Here is a 17,747-nt window from a genome sequence, read left to right on the forward strand (position 1 = left end):
CCACCCATGCGGCAGTCTTTTCTCCCACCGCTATAGAAAGCTGGATAAACGCTTTTGATTTTGTTTATCCACCCCATAATGGAATCACACTGGGTAACCGGGGCAACCCTGCGAAGGCGGCATCTCGGCCGAGAGGTCGCCGATGAGGGGCGCTTAAAGGCGTCCAACTGGCCTCAGCGGTCGACGTCTTGTGAAATCGGCTTTGATGGTTCCCCCCAGAGGGGACAAAAATGGATACTGAGAATGGTTGTCTTGGTGTCATTAGAGGCTGAAATTGTGCTTGGAAATGGTTGATTTTGTCTAAAAATAGAGTGGTGACGCCACCTGTTGCCAATTGGGTGTTTTCTATTTCCAATGATTGGTTACTGATTTATCAAATTTATATATACTGATTTTTTAAAAAGTTATTTAATGACACTGTCATATCCTCGTAGACCTTCCTATACTGGGAAATTTGCAATGAATTTCCAGCGTTTCCATTTCCTCTTTTCTTGATACCTCCTTCCATCCTTCAATCCCCCTTGACCACATGAGCTGCCACTCCGCGTTAGCGTCACATGAGCGAACCCACATCACAGCGGCCTTTGATTTGGGGGGGGGGGGTGGCTTTCCAGGTCTGCGAGCCGCTCCCTGATAATAACCTTGTTTGATTGCTGGAGCGGCAATGTAATTGATTGATCGGCAAAGGCTTTTGTTGGGGGGACGGGTTTGAAGGAGCCTGTGCAGATGCCAGGGAACCAATGTGGCGCGCTATGCACTGTGGATTTTTATTTAAACACAAATCAAAATAATATTTTGAGTAGATCTCCTAATTGCTCCTTCCATATGTCACCCTTTTATTTTGAAATTGTTCCTCACTGTCCAAGATGGATGCTTAGCGTGAGTACAAGTCCCTCCTAACAAACTGAGCGCAAGACGCATTTATCAGAGCGATGGATGTTCTTCTTGCTTTGTCCTTCCTCTCCCGTGCATAAACTGCCCCCCCCATTCTCTGAGCACCAGAGCGGTAAGAAAAGTCAAACAGGCAGAATGATTTCCACCTCCCTTTTTAAACTTCTCCCTGACTTCAAATCCAGAAACAGTTTAGAAATAAAATCCCCCATACGGAACACTGCACAAGTGGACTATGATTGGTCGGAAATTTGAGATAATGTGGAAATGGGGTTGCACGGGCGCCAGAGGGGGGGGTCCATTATGTTTGATGTGAGCGTCTCATGGCGAAAACTCAGGCAAAACAACATTAGGGCGTGTTGTAATGCGATTGCGGCGTTGCCAATATGAGATTTCCAATGGATATGAGTGCATTAGAACATTCTTTATTTGTAATATTTATTCAACGCCCCCGGTTTCAAATGCCGTATTACAAAGTACGATACCTCGCCTTTACATGTTCTACAGAGTGGTTATTCTTAGGGGGGGACGTGATCCTTTTACATGGGGAATAAATAGATATACAGGTAACATCCTACTTACGACCAGCTCGACTTACGACCACCCATACTTATGACCATGACCTCCATTTTTTTTATTTTTATTTTACGCCTGGCACTGGAACGCGCTAGCAGGCCGGCAACGTGGTCGACAATTTTGGCCAGCATACGACTTACGACCAGCTCGACTTACGACCACTCGTACTTCTGACCACGACCTCCATTTTTAAAATTTTAATTCTACTCCTGGCACTGCAACGCGCTAGCAGGCCGGCAACAAGTTCGACAATTTTGGCCAGCCAGCCAGCAACTCACTCTCGCACAGAAATCAACCGTATGATGGCACCAGAGGGGGGAGTTTGCCAGTCATTTAGCCTCCGAGTCTCTATTCAACATTTTGAATGGATTTCGACTTACAACCATTTTGACTTATGACCGTTTGGTCGGAATGGAACTTGGTCGTAAGTCGGATGTTACCTGTATATATATAGTCTAAGTCTAATGAGTTAGATGAAGGAGGATGCAGATGACACTGACACTGCCGCAAACTCGCTCGCAGGCGCTCGAACGAGATAGGAGATGGAGTGTTGCCGTTATGCAAATGTCAGGTGTCAAGTGTAAATGAGATTGGAAGGACGGGAAACAGACGTATGGGATCTTATCGCGCCCCCGGGCGAGTCGATGAGAGCAGACCGACACTTTGGAAGGAAAGGATAGAAAGTGACGACCCAGTTTCCTGCGGGTGGACAGTGTGACTGAACTGCAACAATTGTTGTCAGAAATATATTTGTCACACACTGTCATTTGTTGAGTATTTGTCACTGATATGACAGCATCAATTGGATTATAAATAAATAAGTTAATAAATAAATAAGTCAATAAATTAATAAATACATAAATAAATAGGTAGATAAATAGATGAATAAATAGACAAATAAATAAATAGCAATTAACCCATTCACTGCCAGGCGTACAAAATGTGTCCACTGCAGTGCCAGGGTTTTTGTCATTGTCAGTCGAATTTCAGGACCCACAGAATATTGAGTTTTAGGACTACATAAACATTCAATACAGTGTAAAAAAACTTAGACACTCTTCTTGCATCAGGAAAAAAGTGTTAATTCCTAAGTGATATGGGTCTGCAGTTATATGAGCTTGAAATGAGGGTGGGTGTCCAAAATACAATGCAATACATACATATTGGTTTTTATCACGCTTTTACAATAGCTGAAGCTGGAACAAAGCGCTAACATGGAAAAATGGGAAATGCTTCCCTCTTGTGGAAAAGAAAAAATGTTGCCAGAGGCCATGGCCAACGCTTTATCGGCACCCATCATGAAAAAACAAAACCCGAACACATTCGGGAATGGCGCTCTGTCATATTTTCAATTCCCGTGTAAATTTGCGAATTAGTCAATTTTTTGATTTGAATGAAACTGTTGACGTATTTTCATGAAGGTCGATTGGTTTTAGTGCACGGAATGCTCAAGAAATGCTGAGCTCCCTTGAATGCTCTGCAGTGCAATTTCGAGCTTTATCAGGGCAGGAGATGGCCCTCACGGCACTGCACAAAAGGGAAAAGGCGATGGGCGTTCTAAATGATGGCTTTTATCTGTTTTGTGGGAAGCTCGTCAATAGAGACAGACAGGTGATGGCACCCTCCGTGGCCTTTCTTTGTGCACTTCCGTGTTCTGGGAACTCAGCACATTGGTTGTATAGTTAGACATAAGCAGGTGCAGTGTGGCCAGTGGGATAAAATCCCAGTGACATCCCGCGGATGCTTATTCAGACATAAATGCACATTTAAGTACCTTTCTAAGCAGGCAGCGAGGCAAAAAAAACAACAATAAATAAAATATTTTATGTCTGATATATATCTATTACAGTGATACCTTGACTTACGAATGCTTTAGCTAACAAACTTTTGACCTTACAAACATTACATTACATTACAACAAACCGAGAGAGGCCACAGAAAAAGCCTGAAAAAGCATTTTATATGAAGCACACAGCAGTCTTGTGTTGTCACTTGCCATTTGAATACTTTTGGAAGGGAATGAAGACACTGTAGGTGTAGTATGCTAGGTGCTAACCGTCTGGCACAGTAGCATCAGTGTGGGGAAGTGGAGGAGGGCTCATGCGATATCACAGGCCATGTTATCGCCTCGTCACTCGTGTCTCCATTTCGCACCCTTCACTTCATCATCACTCACTCTATTTTTAGCACGCCGTCGCCGTTATCGCTCCACATGTCATCGTCCATTTTTATGTTAAACGCAGAGCTTTCTATACTTAAGGTGGACGCTTCCCAAAGCGCGACTCGGGAAGGGCGAACATCAATCAAAGGGTTAAATTATTCATCGATTCCCTGGCAGCATGTTGTGGCGTTTTGTTCGGCGAGCGTCCACTTGAGAGAGATGACAACCTTGACCTTTTTTTATTTCCGCCCCGTCGCGATCGGGCTGCCGATGTGACGGGCTTTCATGTTCAAAGCCATATGGGGAATATTATGTCTGTCAGAGTGGATCACCGACGAGGGGGAAGGAAGTTTAGGTGACCCCCCCCCCCCCCTAAAATGTACAACAACACACTTCATATATATATTTTAAATGTATTACTGTTGTATTTTTAAAAATACAACAGTTTTAAAGTGTTCATGAGAGCCTCAAAAGGCGCCCCTAAATAAAATGCATCATTATAATAGATAGCTAATAGCTAAAGAATAGATAGCTATTAGCGAGCGAATAGATAGCGAATCAATAGCGTACAGATAGCTAATAGATAGCGAATATTTATAAACTATTTTTACTTTCATATTTTGGGAATTTATAGAATGAACTATTTGTCATTTATTTTGCAGTATTTTATTTGTTTAATGCCATGAAATTTCAGCTATTAAAAGAATATTTATTTTATATTTATTGAGTATTTTTTAACTCATTCACTGCCATTACCGAATGTATTCGGGAATTGTAAATATGACGTAGAGCGCCATTCCCAAATTTGTTTTTTCTTGCTCGGGTGCTGATGAAGCGCTTGTCAGACCTGTGGCAATGTTTTTTCCAATCAACAAGGGGCAGCAAGCGCTTTATTCCCTTCAGCTGTTTTAAAGCGCATGTTAGCGCTCGTTATATCGATATTCAGCTATCACCGGGCTGTTGTTTGCATGTAAGCGCATAGAAATATTATATATAACCGGGAATCAATACGGATGTATTATATTGTGTATTATTTTTTACAGATGGAAAACCTTTTTCATTCATTGAAGGTTCATATTCACTCATTCGTTGAATAGTCCGGTGCGCCTTATATATGGAAAAACTTTGAAAATACACCATTCATTCATTCATTGGCGCCTTATACTCCGGTGTGCATTATGGAAAAATACGGTAAATAAAAATTACAGTGAATGGTCAAGCTCAGTTTTGACTAGTCATGTATATTCCAAATCATTCAAAATTCCGGCCTTTTGATTGCCGACAGCGAAGACCCTCCCTTTCCACACCCGCACTGTACGACAACCTTCGCAGCATGTCGGTGTTTGTCTGAGCTCACCGGGGCGGCTAAGTGAATTATTCAAGGCTATTAAGATTTCACACGCCCAGTCCTCGGCGAGCGCTCAAGGCGGCTGCCGTTTCCACAGCAACCCGGACGACAATTTCCGATCCATCCGTTTTTGGCGGTCTCGCCTTACACCCGCCGTCCGTCCACCTCGGTTTTTGGCTTCCCCGTGACTCCATTTGAGACAGTTTACCAGTCGTGGGGGCCACGTCGCATTACTCAAATGTTATCACCTCTGTCGGCGGAGAAATCCATCTGTGCTCACACACAAAGCGGACGATCCATCATCTTGACGCCGGTATCGAAGCGATGACAGTAATGACAGGCCGGGATGGATCTCGGGCCAACTAGGCGCTACGCTCAAGTGGCAACTTTCTGTCGCCAGAATCGATTTTCTTTTTCTTTCTTTATTTATTATTTGGAGGATAAAGTTGTCAGCTGAAATTGTATTTTGTCTTGAAAAGCTTGACGACATAAGCGAAAGAGGCGTTGAAGTTCTCTCCACATTTATCGCGAGGAGCTGTTTATCTGGCCCTGTATTGTTTGACAGCTTTAATTAGGCAGCAGAAGAGTTTCGCCCGCTTTTGCGCCGTGGTCGACTTTGGAGAATCACTGAAGGATTTAGAGTGGCTTTAGACTGCACGCACAAGGTCTCCAGTCTTGCTGACTAATTGGGTGCAAATGCTGAGTTATTGTGTGAGGTGGCGAGTTAAGTCCGCGGGAATTGTTTTGTTTGTCCAGAGCTACACGTTCAAATGCGCCAAACAAAAGAACTTGTCGCGGAATAGGACAACACTGCAAGTACTGGCATGATATGAATTATTTTAGGGTCAAGAGTGCCTCCAGGTATTGTCCTTTAGCATGTCTGTGCCATTAGCATTACGCTAGCAATAGCACGTATTTTAAAACCCTCGCTTTGATTATTGGATTGGATTGAATTCGCCTTTTATTAGTCTCACAATGAAGAAATTTACATTTCATAGCAGTAAAGTGATGGAAGTAAGAGGAAAGGAAAGGAAGAAAAACAAAATACAGTAGTTGCTGTAAAGGAAGCCACTCTTGCGGGGCCATCTAGAAGTCAAAACAACAAAAAACGAAATCACAAAGAATGTGACACATCAAAAGGGTCAGACAGTTATTTGATCTTAAGCATTTGCTGCTCCCTCTTTGTTGTATGAAGCAGTTCTAGATGGAAAAAGGAGAGGATCAAAGTGTCCTTTTTACCAGTGGATCACAGACGTCATGGTGAAATGTACACGTCTGCCACAAGCTAAATGTTGAAAGTAAAAACGGAGCTGTCGCATCCATTCATGAAAAGAGATTGTCTCACATCGCATGTCCCACGTAAATACGCTTCAATTCCAAGCGGCGACAACCCATTACAGGCGCAAAACAGCACAATCGCCAGAGTATTGTTGTCTTCGCAACATTTACTGCACTCCCTAAGTCAGGGCGGAGGGGGTCATGCATAGCCACACGTCATGTAGGTCAAGCAATCTTTTTTTTTTTTGTTCTCCGCAGTATTTGATTTATTTGTGCATTTATATGTGCCGCACGCTTGAGGAAGCGCTCACTCTTGCGTAGCGTCGGTTCCTCGGCGCGAGGTCGGCGACCAGCGAACCTGACAAACGAGGTCCGCGCGTGCTTGGACGAAGCCACACGTTTGTAGCTAAACCACAGCTGGATGGGATACAAGTGTTTGGTGGCGGCTTGGGGTACCCGGAAGAAGTACCACTGTAATTTCTCACCACTTCTCTCTGCAGGTTCATTCAGGAGATTGAGATGAACATGGGCGCAGGCCAGGCCAAGCAGTGCCAACTCCGAACCTTCCTGACCTACTATATCAACGACCTTTTCCTCAACCAGGTCGGCGACATCACCCAACAGACTTCTCTTAGCGTCAAGAACCCTCAATTCATCAAATCATTTGTCCTTCAGGTCCGTACAGAGATCAACAAAGAAATCGAGGCAGTAAGCAAGGTCGCCGACCCCTTGAAGATCCTCGCCAGTGCCGACACCATGAAGGTTCTGGGGGTGCAGAGACCCGTCCTCCAGGTGAGGAACCAATAATCCAGCTACCCACGCAAAAATTAGCCACGCTGGCTAATGAACAAACAGGGAAGTGTCCACACCGGTGCTCGTATCTGAACGTAGCTGTCAACCAGGTTAGCTTAAAATGGCTATTTTCACACATACATGCACTATATAATTGTGTTTGTTTTGTCTCCAAAGACACGTCAAATAGTGTTGCAGTGCTTGGATGTGTACAGTCACCGCTTTTGTGTGTGTATGTCCCCGCGTTTAAGTGTTTATGTGCGTATGTGTGTGTGTATATGCTCTGCGGCTGCTCATCTTCCATGCTGCAAACGTCAGTGTCAGTTCATTACGGAGGGGAGCGCGAGGCTGTGGGTGTTCAGAGTTCAGCAGGTTTTTGTTTACGGCTCGGGCCCCTCCTTAACGAGAGGAGTGCAGCATCTTGCTAATTATGCTGCTGTGGCTAATGAGCCTTTCTGTTGAGAGCGGGGAGCGCGCAATAAAAACGCAGCCTTTGTGGAGATTTTTTATTGTTTTTAATTGGGTTGAATGAAAAGAGCCCGGCACAATTTTCCTTTTTTGTTTTTTTGCGTTTTTTTTCGGCTATAATTTTGCTACCTGTGTGCGTGCGGCAAGACTCCGGTGTCTCCAAACAAACAATATTTCAGGATGGGCGGTCAGGGAAATGAATTTTTCAATTGTAGCACAATTCCACATAGAAATCAAACGGCTAACCAAGCAATCACGCAGCCGGCGTCGCAGCTAAAATAATGCTAAGGTGGCGCTACAGAAATGTAGCGCCTAATCGGGCTGCGGCACGGATCAAAATGCAAAGTGAATCGAGTGGAGGAAAAATAGAAGTTTGTTTTTTTTCAAAGCCTCGCTGGCCGATGCATTTAGATTCCTGCCGTAGCCCATCTAGGCGGCACTGTAACTCCTCTTGAGGTTATTGTAGTGAAACATATAATGCAATTATTGCAGCTATAGTATATCGTACTATGTGTGAGCATTTTCGTTTCGTTTGTAAATCGTTTCGACGATTGCCTAAATCAACAGCCCGTTTAAGCAGCAAATCAGGTGAACTAGAGTAAGCAACGACTGCATTGTCGACCAAAAACTTTTTGGATTCATTTCCTGTTTACTTTGCATTTTACTTTGCTGCCACGGCTCGTTGAGGCGCAAAGCTTTCCGACCTTGAATGAACCCAAGTGACTGCTCCGCTTCTCCGGTGAGCAGTTTTTCTTCACAGTAGGTTTTCCAGCTAAGGAGCCCAGCACTTTTAATTCCCAAAAAAAGTACTAAGCTAAGTCCGTTGTGAGCTTCATGGCCTCGTTGGGTTGTCTCGGCGAATACGGCGGATGATTAAAGAGGATACTAAAATGCTTGCGAGGGTTTCCAATTACGTAGCAGATGCAGTATTTGTGCCGGAGCAGACTGCACCTTTTTTGTTTGTTTGTTTTGTTTTTAGTTATTTTATTTCTGCACATATGTGTAAGTGCGGCAGGTGTTGTCATGGACACGCACGCATGCGCGCACAATGCACATCATCACCTTCGGGGGCTGATGAGAAGGAAGAGAGACAACTCAATATAGTTTCAGCACATTAAGCACACTGTGCCGGGCGGGCTGAGGCTTCATATATGGGAAACCATAGGGGAGCACATTTTATGGACGCATCTGCTCACTTGCGGCCGTTGGAGCATGCTAAAGTGCTAATGTGAGCTGGAGGTGCGACCAGAAGGAGGTGTTTTGGTTTAGCATTGATATTTTTTTGTCTTCATCACTTTTGTTTGGGCCCTTTTTTCCCCCACTTATTTTAATTAACGCATTCACTACCATTTCTGAATTTATTAAAGCGCTGGTCAGACCTCTGGCAGTGTTTTTTCCATTCCACAAGGGGGCAGCATTTGCCTTTTGGAACAGCCGCCCCCATTTCAAGCTTTGATGACTAATTTTTATTGTATTTTTAACTTATTTTTTCTTTGAAATATTTGTAATTTATTTTGCAGTATTTTTCTTAGTTATAGGTGTATTTAAAAAAAATAAAAATTAAGATCATTTTAAAAAAGCTTATGAATACAGATCAGCTGGGACTTAGAGCACTGTGACATTTTGGCATTTGTGACGCTCTACATATATTTTGTCTGTATGTGTAATAATAATAATACATTTAATTTGAAAGTGCTTTTCATCGCACTCAGACACTTTACAAGAGATTAAACGGCAAATATAAAATATACGCCTGAAGACTTGCATACGTAATTGGCATCAAAATAGATTCATAATAGTCTTGCAATAGTATTGGATTGTATTGGATGTACCTTTATTAGTCTTGCACTGAAGAAATTGACATTTCACAGCAGCAAAGGGACGAAATGAATGAAAGAAATAGAAAATTGTTCCTTGTCTGATCGCAGCGTGCTGAAATTTTACATCCAGACACATCTTCACACACTCCCACCCCCTAAAAAAATATCATTGTTGTATGTGTAATATGTGTATCACACGCATGTTACACCACCAGTGCCCCGCTAATGATGTTGACCTTTCGCCTTTTATATTCACACGTGTGCATGTGTGTGTGTATATATAAGTGTGCGCGTGCGTGTGTGTGACCAACCTCCACCTACCATAATGACACTGACCTTTATTGTTTGTCATGATGTGTGTAGGCAATGTTGATTTGCTTCCCGCTGATTGCCTCCATGCACTAACACACACAACGCGGGAGAGAAAGAGTAGGGAGGTGATGCCGGGGGCTGGGGGTGATCGCTTTTATAAAGCAGATCCCCGACACCCATCGGAAGGTGCAGCAATCACAGTACAATACACCTGTTGGCTCCATCAGCTCTGTGATTTGGACTCAAGTGGGAGTGGGGATGAAGAAAGAGGTTGGATGATTCACACACACACACGCACGCACGCACACACACACACACACACACACACACACACACACACACACACACACACACACACACACACACACACGCATACTCATATAGCGTTTCATTTTTAAAGCAGCTGTTGTCTGCGCTAACATGCTAACGTTGGATAATGATGCTAGCAAAAAAAAACACCAGTACTACTGCAGCTTTTTGAGCAGTAGTGACTTTCTTCTTTAGTTATATCCCGATTTAACTGTTACACTGCCCCCCGATGGCCAAGTTGAAAACAGCAAGCATCTTTCTTCTTCAGTTATATCCCGATTTAGATATCATACTGCCCCCGGTGGCCAAGTCAAGAACAGCAACGAACAACCATAGCCTTGTGCTTACAATATTTTTGCAAGATTAAATAGCACTATTTTAATAATAATAAATACATGCTTTATTCCCCAACTGAACCGACGCAATCCTCCCCTCGGATTTTGTTTTCTTGTTTGCCCAAGGTGCAACCTGCCTTTGCCACTTGTTATCTTGCGCCAAACACATTTTGCTCTCCGGGCTTCCGCCAGATTTCAACACACCTCTAGCTAAGCGATGCCGCCGTACTTTATGTTCGCAGACGTGCAAACTTGTGCACGCATTCAAAAGAGTACAATTGTGCTTGCGTGTTTTCCACTGTTAAAACAAGCTTTCAGTATTGGAAATGCCTGTTTGCACCCGGAGAATTTCAGGTGCCTGGTGGCCCAAATTGGTTTCAGTCAAGAGCCCTTTAACGTAGTGAGGAAAAAATACATCAAAATTGATCTTAAAATTGCTCAAATATAGCCTTTAAGTAAATAAGAACACCCGTTTATATTGACCTAATGAACTCTAACGAAAAATATGAAGACTTTTGGACAATTTTGCTAGCATCCATTAAAATCCCCTACTTACGAACGTTCGTAACTTGAATGTTCGTAAGTAGGAAACCAATACAGGTTACTTATTCAAGCATTAAACCTACTTATATAAACCTTAGACATGTTTATATAAGCCTTAAATATACATTCCATACAAAATATAATACTGAAGCAACTTACGAACAAATTCATCTTACGAACGACCGTTCGTAACGTATCTCGTTCGTAAGTTGGGGAGCGTCTCTAATGAACATGGGAAGTCCAAAGAAATACACCCAACAAAAAGATAATTAGCTAATGGATTTTTCCTTCAGTGCAACGACTGAAATAGCACATTTTAACTCTTTGGTTTGTTTATAGCGCGACACCATATTTCATTTTGCGCGGGTGTGTAATATGGCGGTCCATCTGCAAGCAGCCAAGTGTGATATTACTGCTCATCTTTCAATTAGATCACTTACACAACACCCGCGTCAGAGAGGCTCGTGATGGGCGCCCGTTGAAAGAGACGTTGTTTTATTTTATGGACTACATCTCATCAGCCCGCCAGCGATGTGATCATTCCGTCGTAATGGGAGCAGATTTCTATTTATTATTATTTTTTTGGTCATCCATCTGTACCTCTTTATTTACTTATTATTGTCCTCGCCAAGTACGATAAGTGTTGGCGCTTGTTTGGATCATTAATGTTTTATTTTTGCGTTTAGTTACGGGGCTGTTATACGTTTTCTTTTTTAAAATCAGATTGCTCTTGTGCTAGGTGTGTTTCGACGCTGTTTTACATTTATTTTTTTGCACTTGATCTCGAACCTACCGAGTTGCGTCAACAAACTATCATGCACACAGTTGGCCTAAAAAGCCGCGCCGTCCGCGGACTTGCTAGCCGTACGCGGACATGCAAGCCATCCGCGGACACGCCAGCCGTCCGCCACCTGTCAAACGAGAGAGCTCATGTGTGACTTTCTCCTGACGTTGATGAATGATGTGTCAAGAGCGCACTTCGCCCGCCTTACCCAAGAGAGGGGCGAACCGCGTACCACACAATGTGTATTATTTTGGAGGCAGAGAGCAAACATTGTCACCTCTGCATGACCTTGAGGGGTACTCCCTCCCCTATTTCATGAGGAGGGAGGTGGCCCGTTCAAGCATCTCCATCCTTTTAGCGCATTAACGTAATTCCCAGTTTGTTTTTTTTTTTTGCTCACGGCACTAAAGCAAATAACCACTTTTAGCAACAGCATCCGGAGCATTAAAAGCCTTTTTTTCCCCGATGGGAGTACACGTCCATCTTTTTTTCTGTATTTTTCCTACTCTTAATGACAGCAGTTTACCCCATCAACCAAAGCCAGGGCTTGGATATTCCTCTGCGGCGACGCTTTTAAAGTGACAGCGTTGGTAAAAAATGCAAAGTGCACGTCGGCTCGCTTTCAGGGCTTTAATGCGGCGAAATGTATGTGCTTTTCACTCAATATCATCGCCGATTGACCTTTTCAGCGTGAATCATTACGGAAGTGAGAGAAAAAGATGTATAGAAGCTTCTTCTCTTCGATGAAATGGTCAACGAAGATGGAGTAAAATGCTCCCTTCGCCAATCGGTCCCTTGATTACTTTTTAATGATTTCTGGTGCCCGAGACAAATGGCCACGTTAAATGAGGAGAATTAGACACGGGAGAAAGCATTTGTTGGCCGAGAAGACCTCCATTGTTTACTTTTCTTCATTCAACCAGACTTGGACCGCTTTCGAATTTACGTATTCTCACGGGCGTATTGTTGTCTCCTTTAAATACTTTCAAAATGACTCGTCATTATCACACAATGGATCCCCTCGTGAGTAACGGCGAGAGTGGACGGCGGTTGTCCATCAACGCCGAACCGATATTGATTTGGATCAGCACCAAGCGGTAAATCCTCATGGCCACACACGCACGCCTTTATTTTTGAAACAAAAGTTTGAAAAATGAATGACGCTTTGTTTATCGTCGCCTCCCGGTATCCTGCAGGCTAATGTGTGCTAGCTTGTCCACAGCCAGGATATTATATGGATCATTACATTACATCTCCTAGCGGAGAGGCAGCTCGATGCGGGTTGCCTGCAAAAGTGGATAAATGAAAAAGCGTTTTTATATATTTGTTCTGCCCGCAGAGCACCGTGGTGGTGGAAAAGTCCATTCAAGACCTGATGAATCTCATGCAGGACCTGAGCGCCTACTCCAACCAATTCCTGGAGATGGTGTGCGACAAGCTTAAAGAGTACAAGGAGATCTGCAACACGGCTTACAGGTACGAATGATCGAAATTTTGAAATCTTGCCGTGAAGGACTAACAATCCTTTCCGTCCATCAAGGGGGATTGTCCAGTGCGAGGAGAAGCTGACCATCAGCGCTTCCTGGTCCAAAGATGAAGATATCAGTCGTTTGCTTCAATCTCTTCCCAATTGGGCAAACATGGCTGAGCCGAGACAGACGCGACAGAAACGAGAGGACGAAGAGGATTTTAGCCGGTACGCAATGATGTCACGTCCGTTTGCTGGCAAATTTACCTGCCGTCGTTATGTGACTGCGTGACTCAATAATTAGCTTTTTTTTAATAATCTTGCACTACACAAACAAATCAAACATCCTAAAAAAAACTACAATTAATAGTAAAACTAATAAAAGCTGAACAACATATTTGAAGAAAATACAAATACAATTAATCCCACAACTAAAAAAAACACAAAAAATAAAAACATATTTGAAGAAAGAAAAATAACTAAAATTAATACTACAACTAATAAAAGCTGAACAACATATTTGAAGAAAGAATACATACATAAAATTAATACCTAAACTACTCAAAACTCAATACCAAAACTACTCAAAACAAAAAAAACAATATATATGTATGAAAAAAGAAAAAAATAGAAATAATACTAAGACTAATAAAAACTGAAAAAAACATATTTGACGAAAGAAAAAAAAATGAAACACTACATATTTGAAGGAAAAAAACACTAAAAAAACACAAACTAATTAAAAAATAATAAAAAATGAAATTAATTAAAAATAAAAACAAAACATATTTTAAGAAAGAAAATAATGAATAATACAACTAATAAAAACTGGAACAAAAACATATTTGACGAAAGAAAAAACTACAATTAATACTAAAACTAATAAAAACTGGAAAAGAACACAACATATTTGAAAAAAGAACATACTACACTTAAAACTTCAACTAATAAAAACTACACAAATAACATATTTGAAGAAAGGAAAAAAACAAAGTAATACTAAATACCAATAAACAAATAATAAACACAATATATTTGAAGAAAGAAAAAAAACAAATACTGCAACAAATAAAAACTGAACAAACACAGCATATTTGAAGAACAAAAAAAACTACAATACGGAAATTAATACTACAACTAATAAAAACTGAAGAAACACAACACATTTGACAAATTCAAACTCCAAAAAATAAAATCGTAAAAAGTCAGCAAAAGGTAAAAATACATGTTAACTCATTCACTGCCAGGCGATGTGCAAAAATGTGTCCACTCGAGTGCCAGTGTTTTTGTCATTCTCACTCAAATTGCACGTCCCACAGAATATTGAATTTTAGGACTATATAAACACTCAATGCAGCATTAGAAACCTTATACTCTAATTTTTCATCAGAAAAAAAGAGTTAATTCCTAACTTATACAGATCTGGAGCTATCTGAGCTTGAAATGGGGGCAGATGTCCAAAATACAATTCATTCACACCCATGTCACAGGGCGGCGTTTGCCAAGGAGTCGGAGGTGCTGACGGGCAACCTCGGCGACAAGCTCATCCCCGATAACGAGATACTGCGCGACGTTAGCGATCTCAAATCTCTGGCCAACCTCCACGAAAGCATGGAGTGGCTGGCCGCCCGCCTCAAGGCCTTTTTCGCTAGCCTGCCTGCGGGTTCCGGTGAGTAGAGCTAGCCGCCGGCACCCTCTTTTTTTTCACACATCATTCATTCTCTTCCGCTTGTTATTAGCCAAGCGCTAAGTCACTTAGCGGCGCCCGCAGGGGGGGTTGGACAAGCTTGGCAGGCAAATGTCACTGTTGAGAAATGATGATACATCTGTTTTTTTTTTTTTGCAAAAACTTGTGAAATCTGCACGGCGCAGACTTCAGATTTGTCAGTTGCAGTCACCTGCAGCGGTGAAAAGACCCCCAAGCCCCCGGTGCTGCCTGTTGCTAGCTGATAGCACTGACTTTGCTGCCTTTTTTTCTCCTATTTCCACGACTGCTGTAAGCTGCTGCTTAACTAGTCTCCTATTTTGGTTCATTGTACTGGCAGCAGACAGTCTTTATTGTTTTAATAATAATAATAATAAAAATAATGGTAATGGTAATAATGGTAATAATGAAAATAATGACAATAATGAAAATAATGAACATAACGACAATAATGATAGTAACGATAACGATAATATTAATCTTCTTCTCTCATAATAATATAATAATAATGATGATGATGGTAATGGTAATCATGGTAATAATTATAATAACTATAATAACGATAATAATGATAATAATAATGATAATGATAATGATAATGATACATTTCATTCATAAGCACTTTTCAAAACTTTCAAGGTCACTTTTCAGTCACAGGAGCTGTTTTTCTGTGGGTGAGCAGCGGCAGCCACACGTGCCAGGGTTCACTCAACCCAGAAGTAACTTAAATGCATAGAAAGCTAGGTAGCTAATAGATAGAACTCTAGACAACTAGCTATATAACTAATAGATAGCCAGCCAGACAGCGAACTAGCCGGCCAATTCGCTAATAGATAGCAAATACATAGCCAGCTAAATGAACTCTAGCATATGAAAGCGGGTAATCACAACTTGGAAAGTATATGCAGCGTCATCACCTTTACACCTTTTTTATTCACATAGTCGCTAACCCGCTAATTCGGAGTTGCTCGCCATTCCTCACGTTCGCCGTTTCAAAAGTGTTTGCAAGAAGAGGACCGGGCAAATTATTTTCTGCACTATAAGGCGCACCGAAGAGAAAATATCCGGTGCGCCTTATGTATGGAAAATGATTTGAAATATGTCATTCATTGAAGGTGCCCCTTACAATGCGGTGCACCTGATGTATGGAAACGGTTTTTAAATATGTCATTCGTTGAAGGTGCGCCTTATATTCCAGAAAATAAGGTAATTGCCATTAATGTGTGTGTGTGTGTGTGTGTGTGTGTGTGTGTGTGTGTGTGTGTGTGAAGTTAAAGGGAACTTACTTATCATGCCCGGGACTACACGTGCATTGTTCATTATTTAGTGTTTGCCAAACTGATGAAGTAGCAGGTGTGCATGTCCACAAGAGCGCGTTGATGTGTATGCGAAAGGCGACCGAGGTGGAAGAAAAGGGACCTAACCTTATCTTATCCCGTCCATGCGTCTCCAAATTGGATTTTATATTACAAGCGCAGTCAGGTATGAACAACTCATTTTCCTTTCCATCTTTTTTTTAACATTTTTTTTAATATCTTCCATATTCCTTTGATGCCCTCTGTCATCATCTTGAGCGCATTTCCTGTTTGGTTTTAGTCGACCGAGCTGAGGAATGTTCACCCCGGCGCGGCGTTGAGGCTGTGACTTTGTGTGCTAAAAAGGTCGCAGATGACAATCGACGGAATTTGCATTTGAAAAAAAAAAAGACGCTTATCAGCCATCTTGTCGCGGCGTCAACTTGGCTACGTGATGACAACAAAGGCAGAAAATGTTTCAATTCGTCATGCAATCAATTTGGAGGCTGTAACAACACAGTATCAATGCTAAAATATAGAAAAACCTATCCTGTGACATTAAAGTGACCTTGAGAGTTTTGAAAGGCGCTTATAAATGAAATACTATTATTATTGTTAATGGGGGTAAAATTAGAAATATAATTTTTAACTATATAAAATTTAACTTTTAATATTTTCATGTTTTCTTGTAGTAGCCTCATCCTGGCTAGCGCTAATAGCGTCCTAATTTAAACTAAATGCAAAAATAATAATTGCACAAGGAATATTTTTTTTTTTTCATGATTTCTTTTCCTTACTTGTATTTTTTTCCCTTCAAATAATTCCATAAAATGATATATATTTTATGGACATTTGATCTCTTTTATTTTATGGAATTATTTGGGTATAAATGTACTTTTTTTTTCCTTTAACATTTTCTCCCCTCCAAATAATTCCATAAGATAAATGAGATGTCCATTAAATATGTATATTATTTTATGCAATTATTTTGAAGAAAAAAAATGCATGGAAGGAAAAACAAAATCATCAATTATTTGGGGGATAAAAATACATGGAAGGAAAAAAAATAATCACAGAGGAAAACATATATACAGGTATATATTACGATTAATATTATTTCTTTTTATTGATATTTTTTTCTTTGATTTTTTTTCCCCTCCACATAATTTCATAAAATGAATGAAATGTCCATAAAAATGTATAATATTTTCTGGAATTATTTGGAGGAAAAAAACATCACATGAAGAAAAAACAATCATCAAGAAAAAAAATTATTAACATTAAATCCCTAAAATAAAAATAATTTTTAATATTAATAATTTTTACATTACATTATTATTTTTTTCATATTTCATGAGGAATCTAGTTTTTTTTCTTGATGATTTTTTTTTCCTGCCATAATTTTTTTCCTTCCAATAATTCCTTCAAATAATACATATATTTCCTGGACATTTCATGTGTATTTTATGGAATTATTTGGAGGGGAATTATTGTGCGAGGAACCCATTTGTATGCAACCGGCACTGAACAACCACAATATTCCTATTCATCCGCCATCTCCAGTCCGTCGCATGTTTGAGGGGGATTCTTATCGGCGTAATTGCAGAGTTCCTCGCCAGGCGAGAACTCCCGTATAGTCCGAGCCTTCAGTTTGTACTGTAA

General features: G+C 41.1%; 1 protein-coding gene across 1 annotated transcript in view; it reads left to right on the top strand.

The window, feature by feature from the left end:
• Window positions 1-17,747, top strand: part of exoc4 (exocyst complex component 4) — a 52,316-nt gene that overhangs the window by 23,169 nt on the left and 11,400 nt on the right. Inside the window, exons 12-16 of the mRNA XM_088989240.1 lie at window positions 6,755-6,857; window positions 6,930-7,046; window positions 12,957-13,093; window positions 13,158-13,313; window positions 14,576-14,754. Of these exons, the coding sequence (XP_088845366.1) occupies window positions 6,755-6,857; window positions 6,930-7,046; window positions 12,957-13,093; window positions 13,158-13,313; window positions 14,576-14,754 (692 nt within the window). The remainder of the gene's footprint in view (window positions 1-6,754; window positions 6,858-6,929; window positions 7,047-12,956; window positions 13,094-13,157; window positions 13,314-14,575; window positions 14,755-17,747) is intronic.

Source organism: Hippocampus bargibanti, linkage group LG22 (genome assembly GCF_051943395.1).
Source record: "Hippocampus bargibanti isolate YZ-2025 linkage group LG22, ASM5194339v1, whole genome shotgun sequence".
In the NCBI taxonomy this organism is placed as follows: Eukaryota; Metazoa; Chordata; class Actinopteri; order Syngnathiformes; family Syngnathidae; genus Hippocampus; species Hippocampus bargibanti.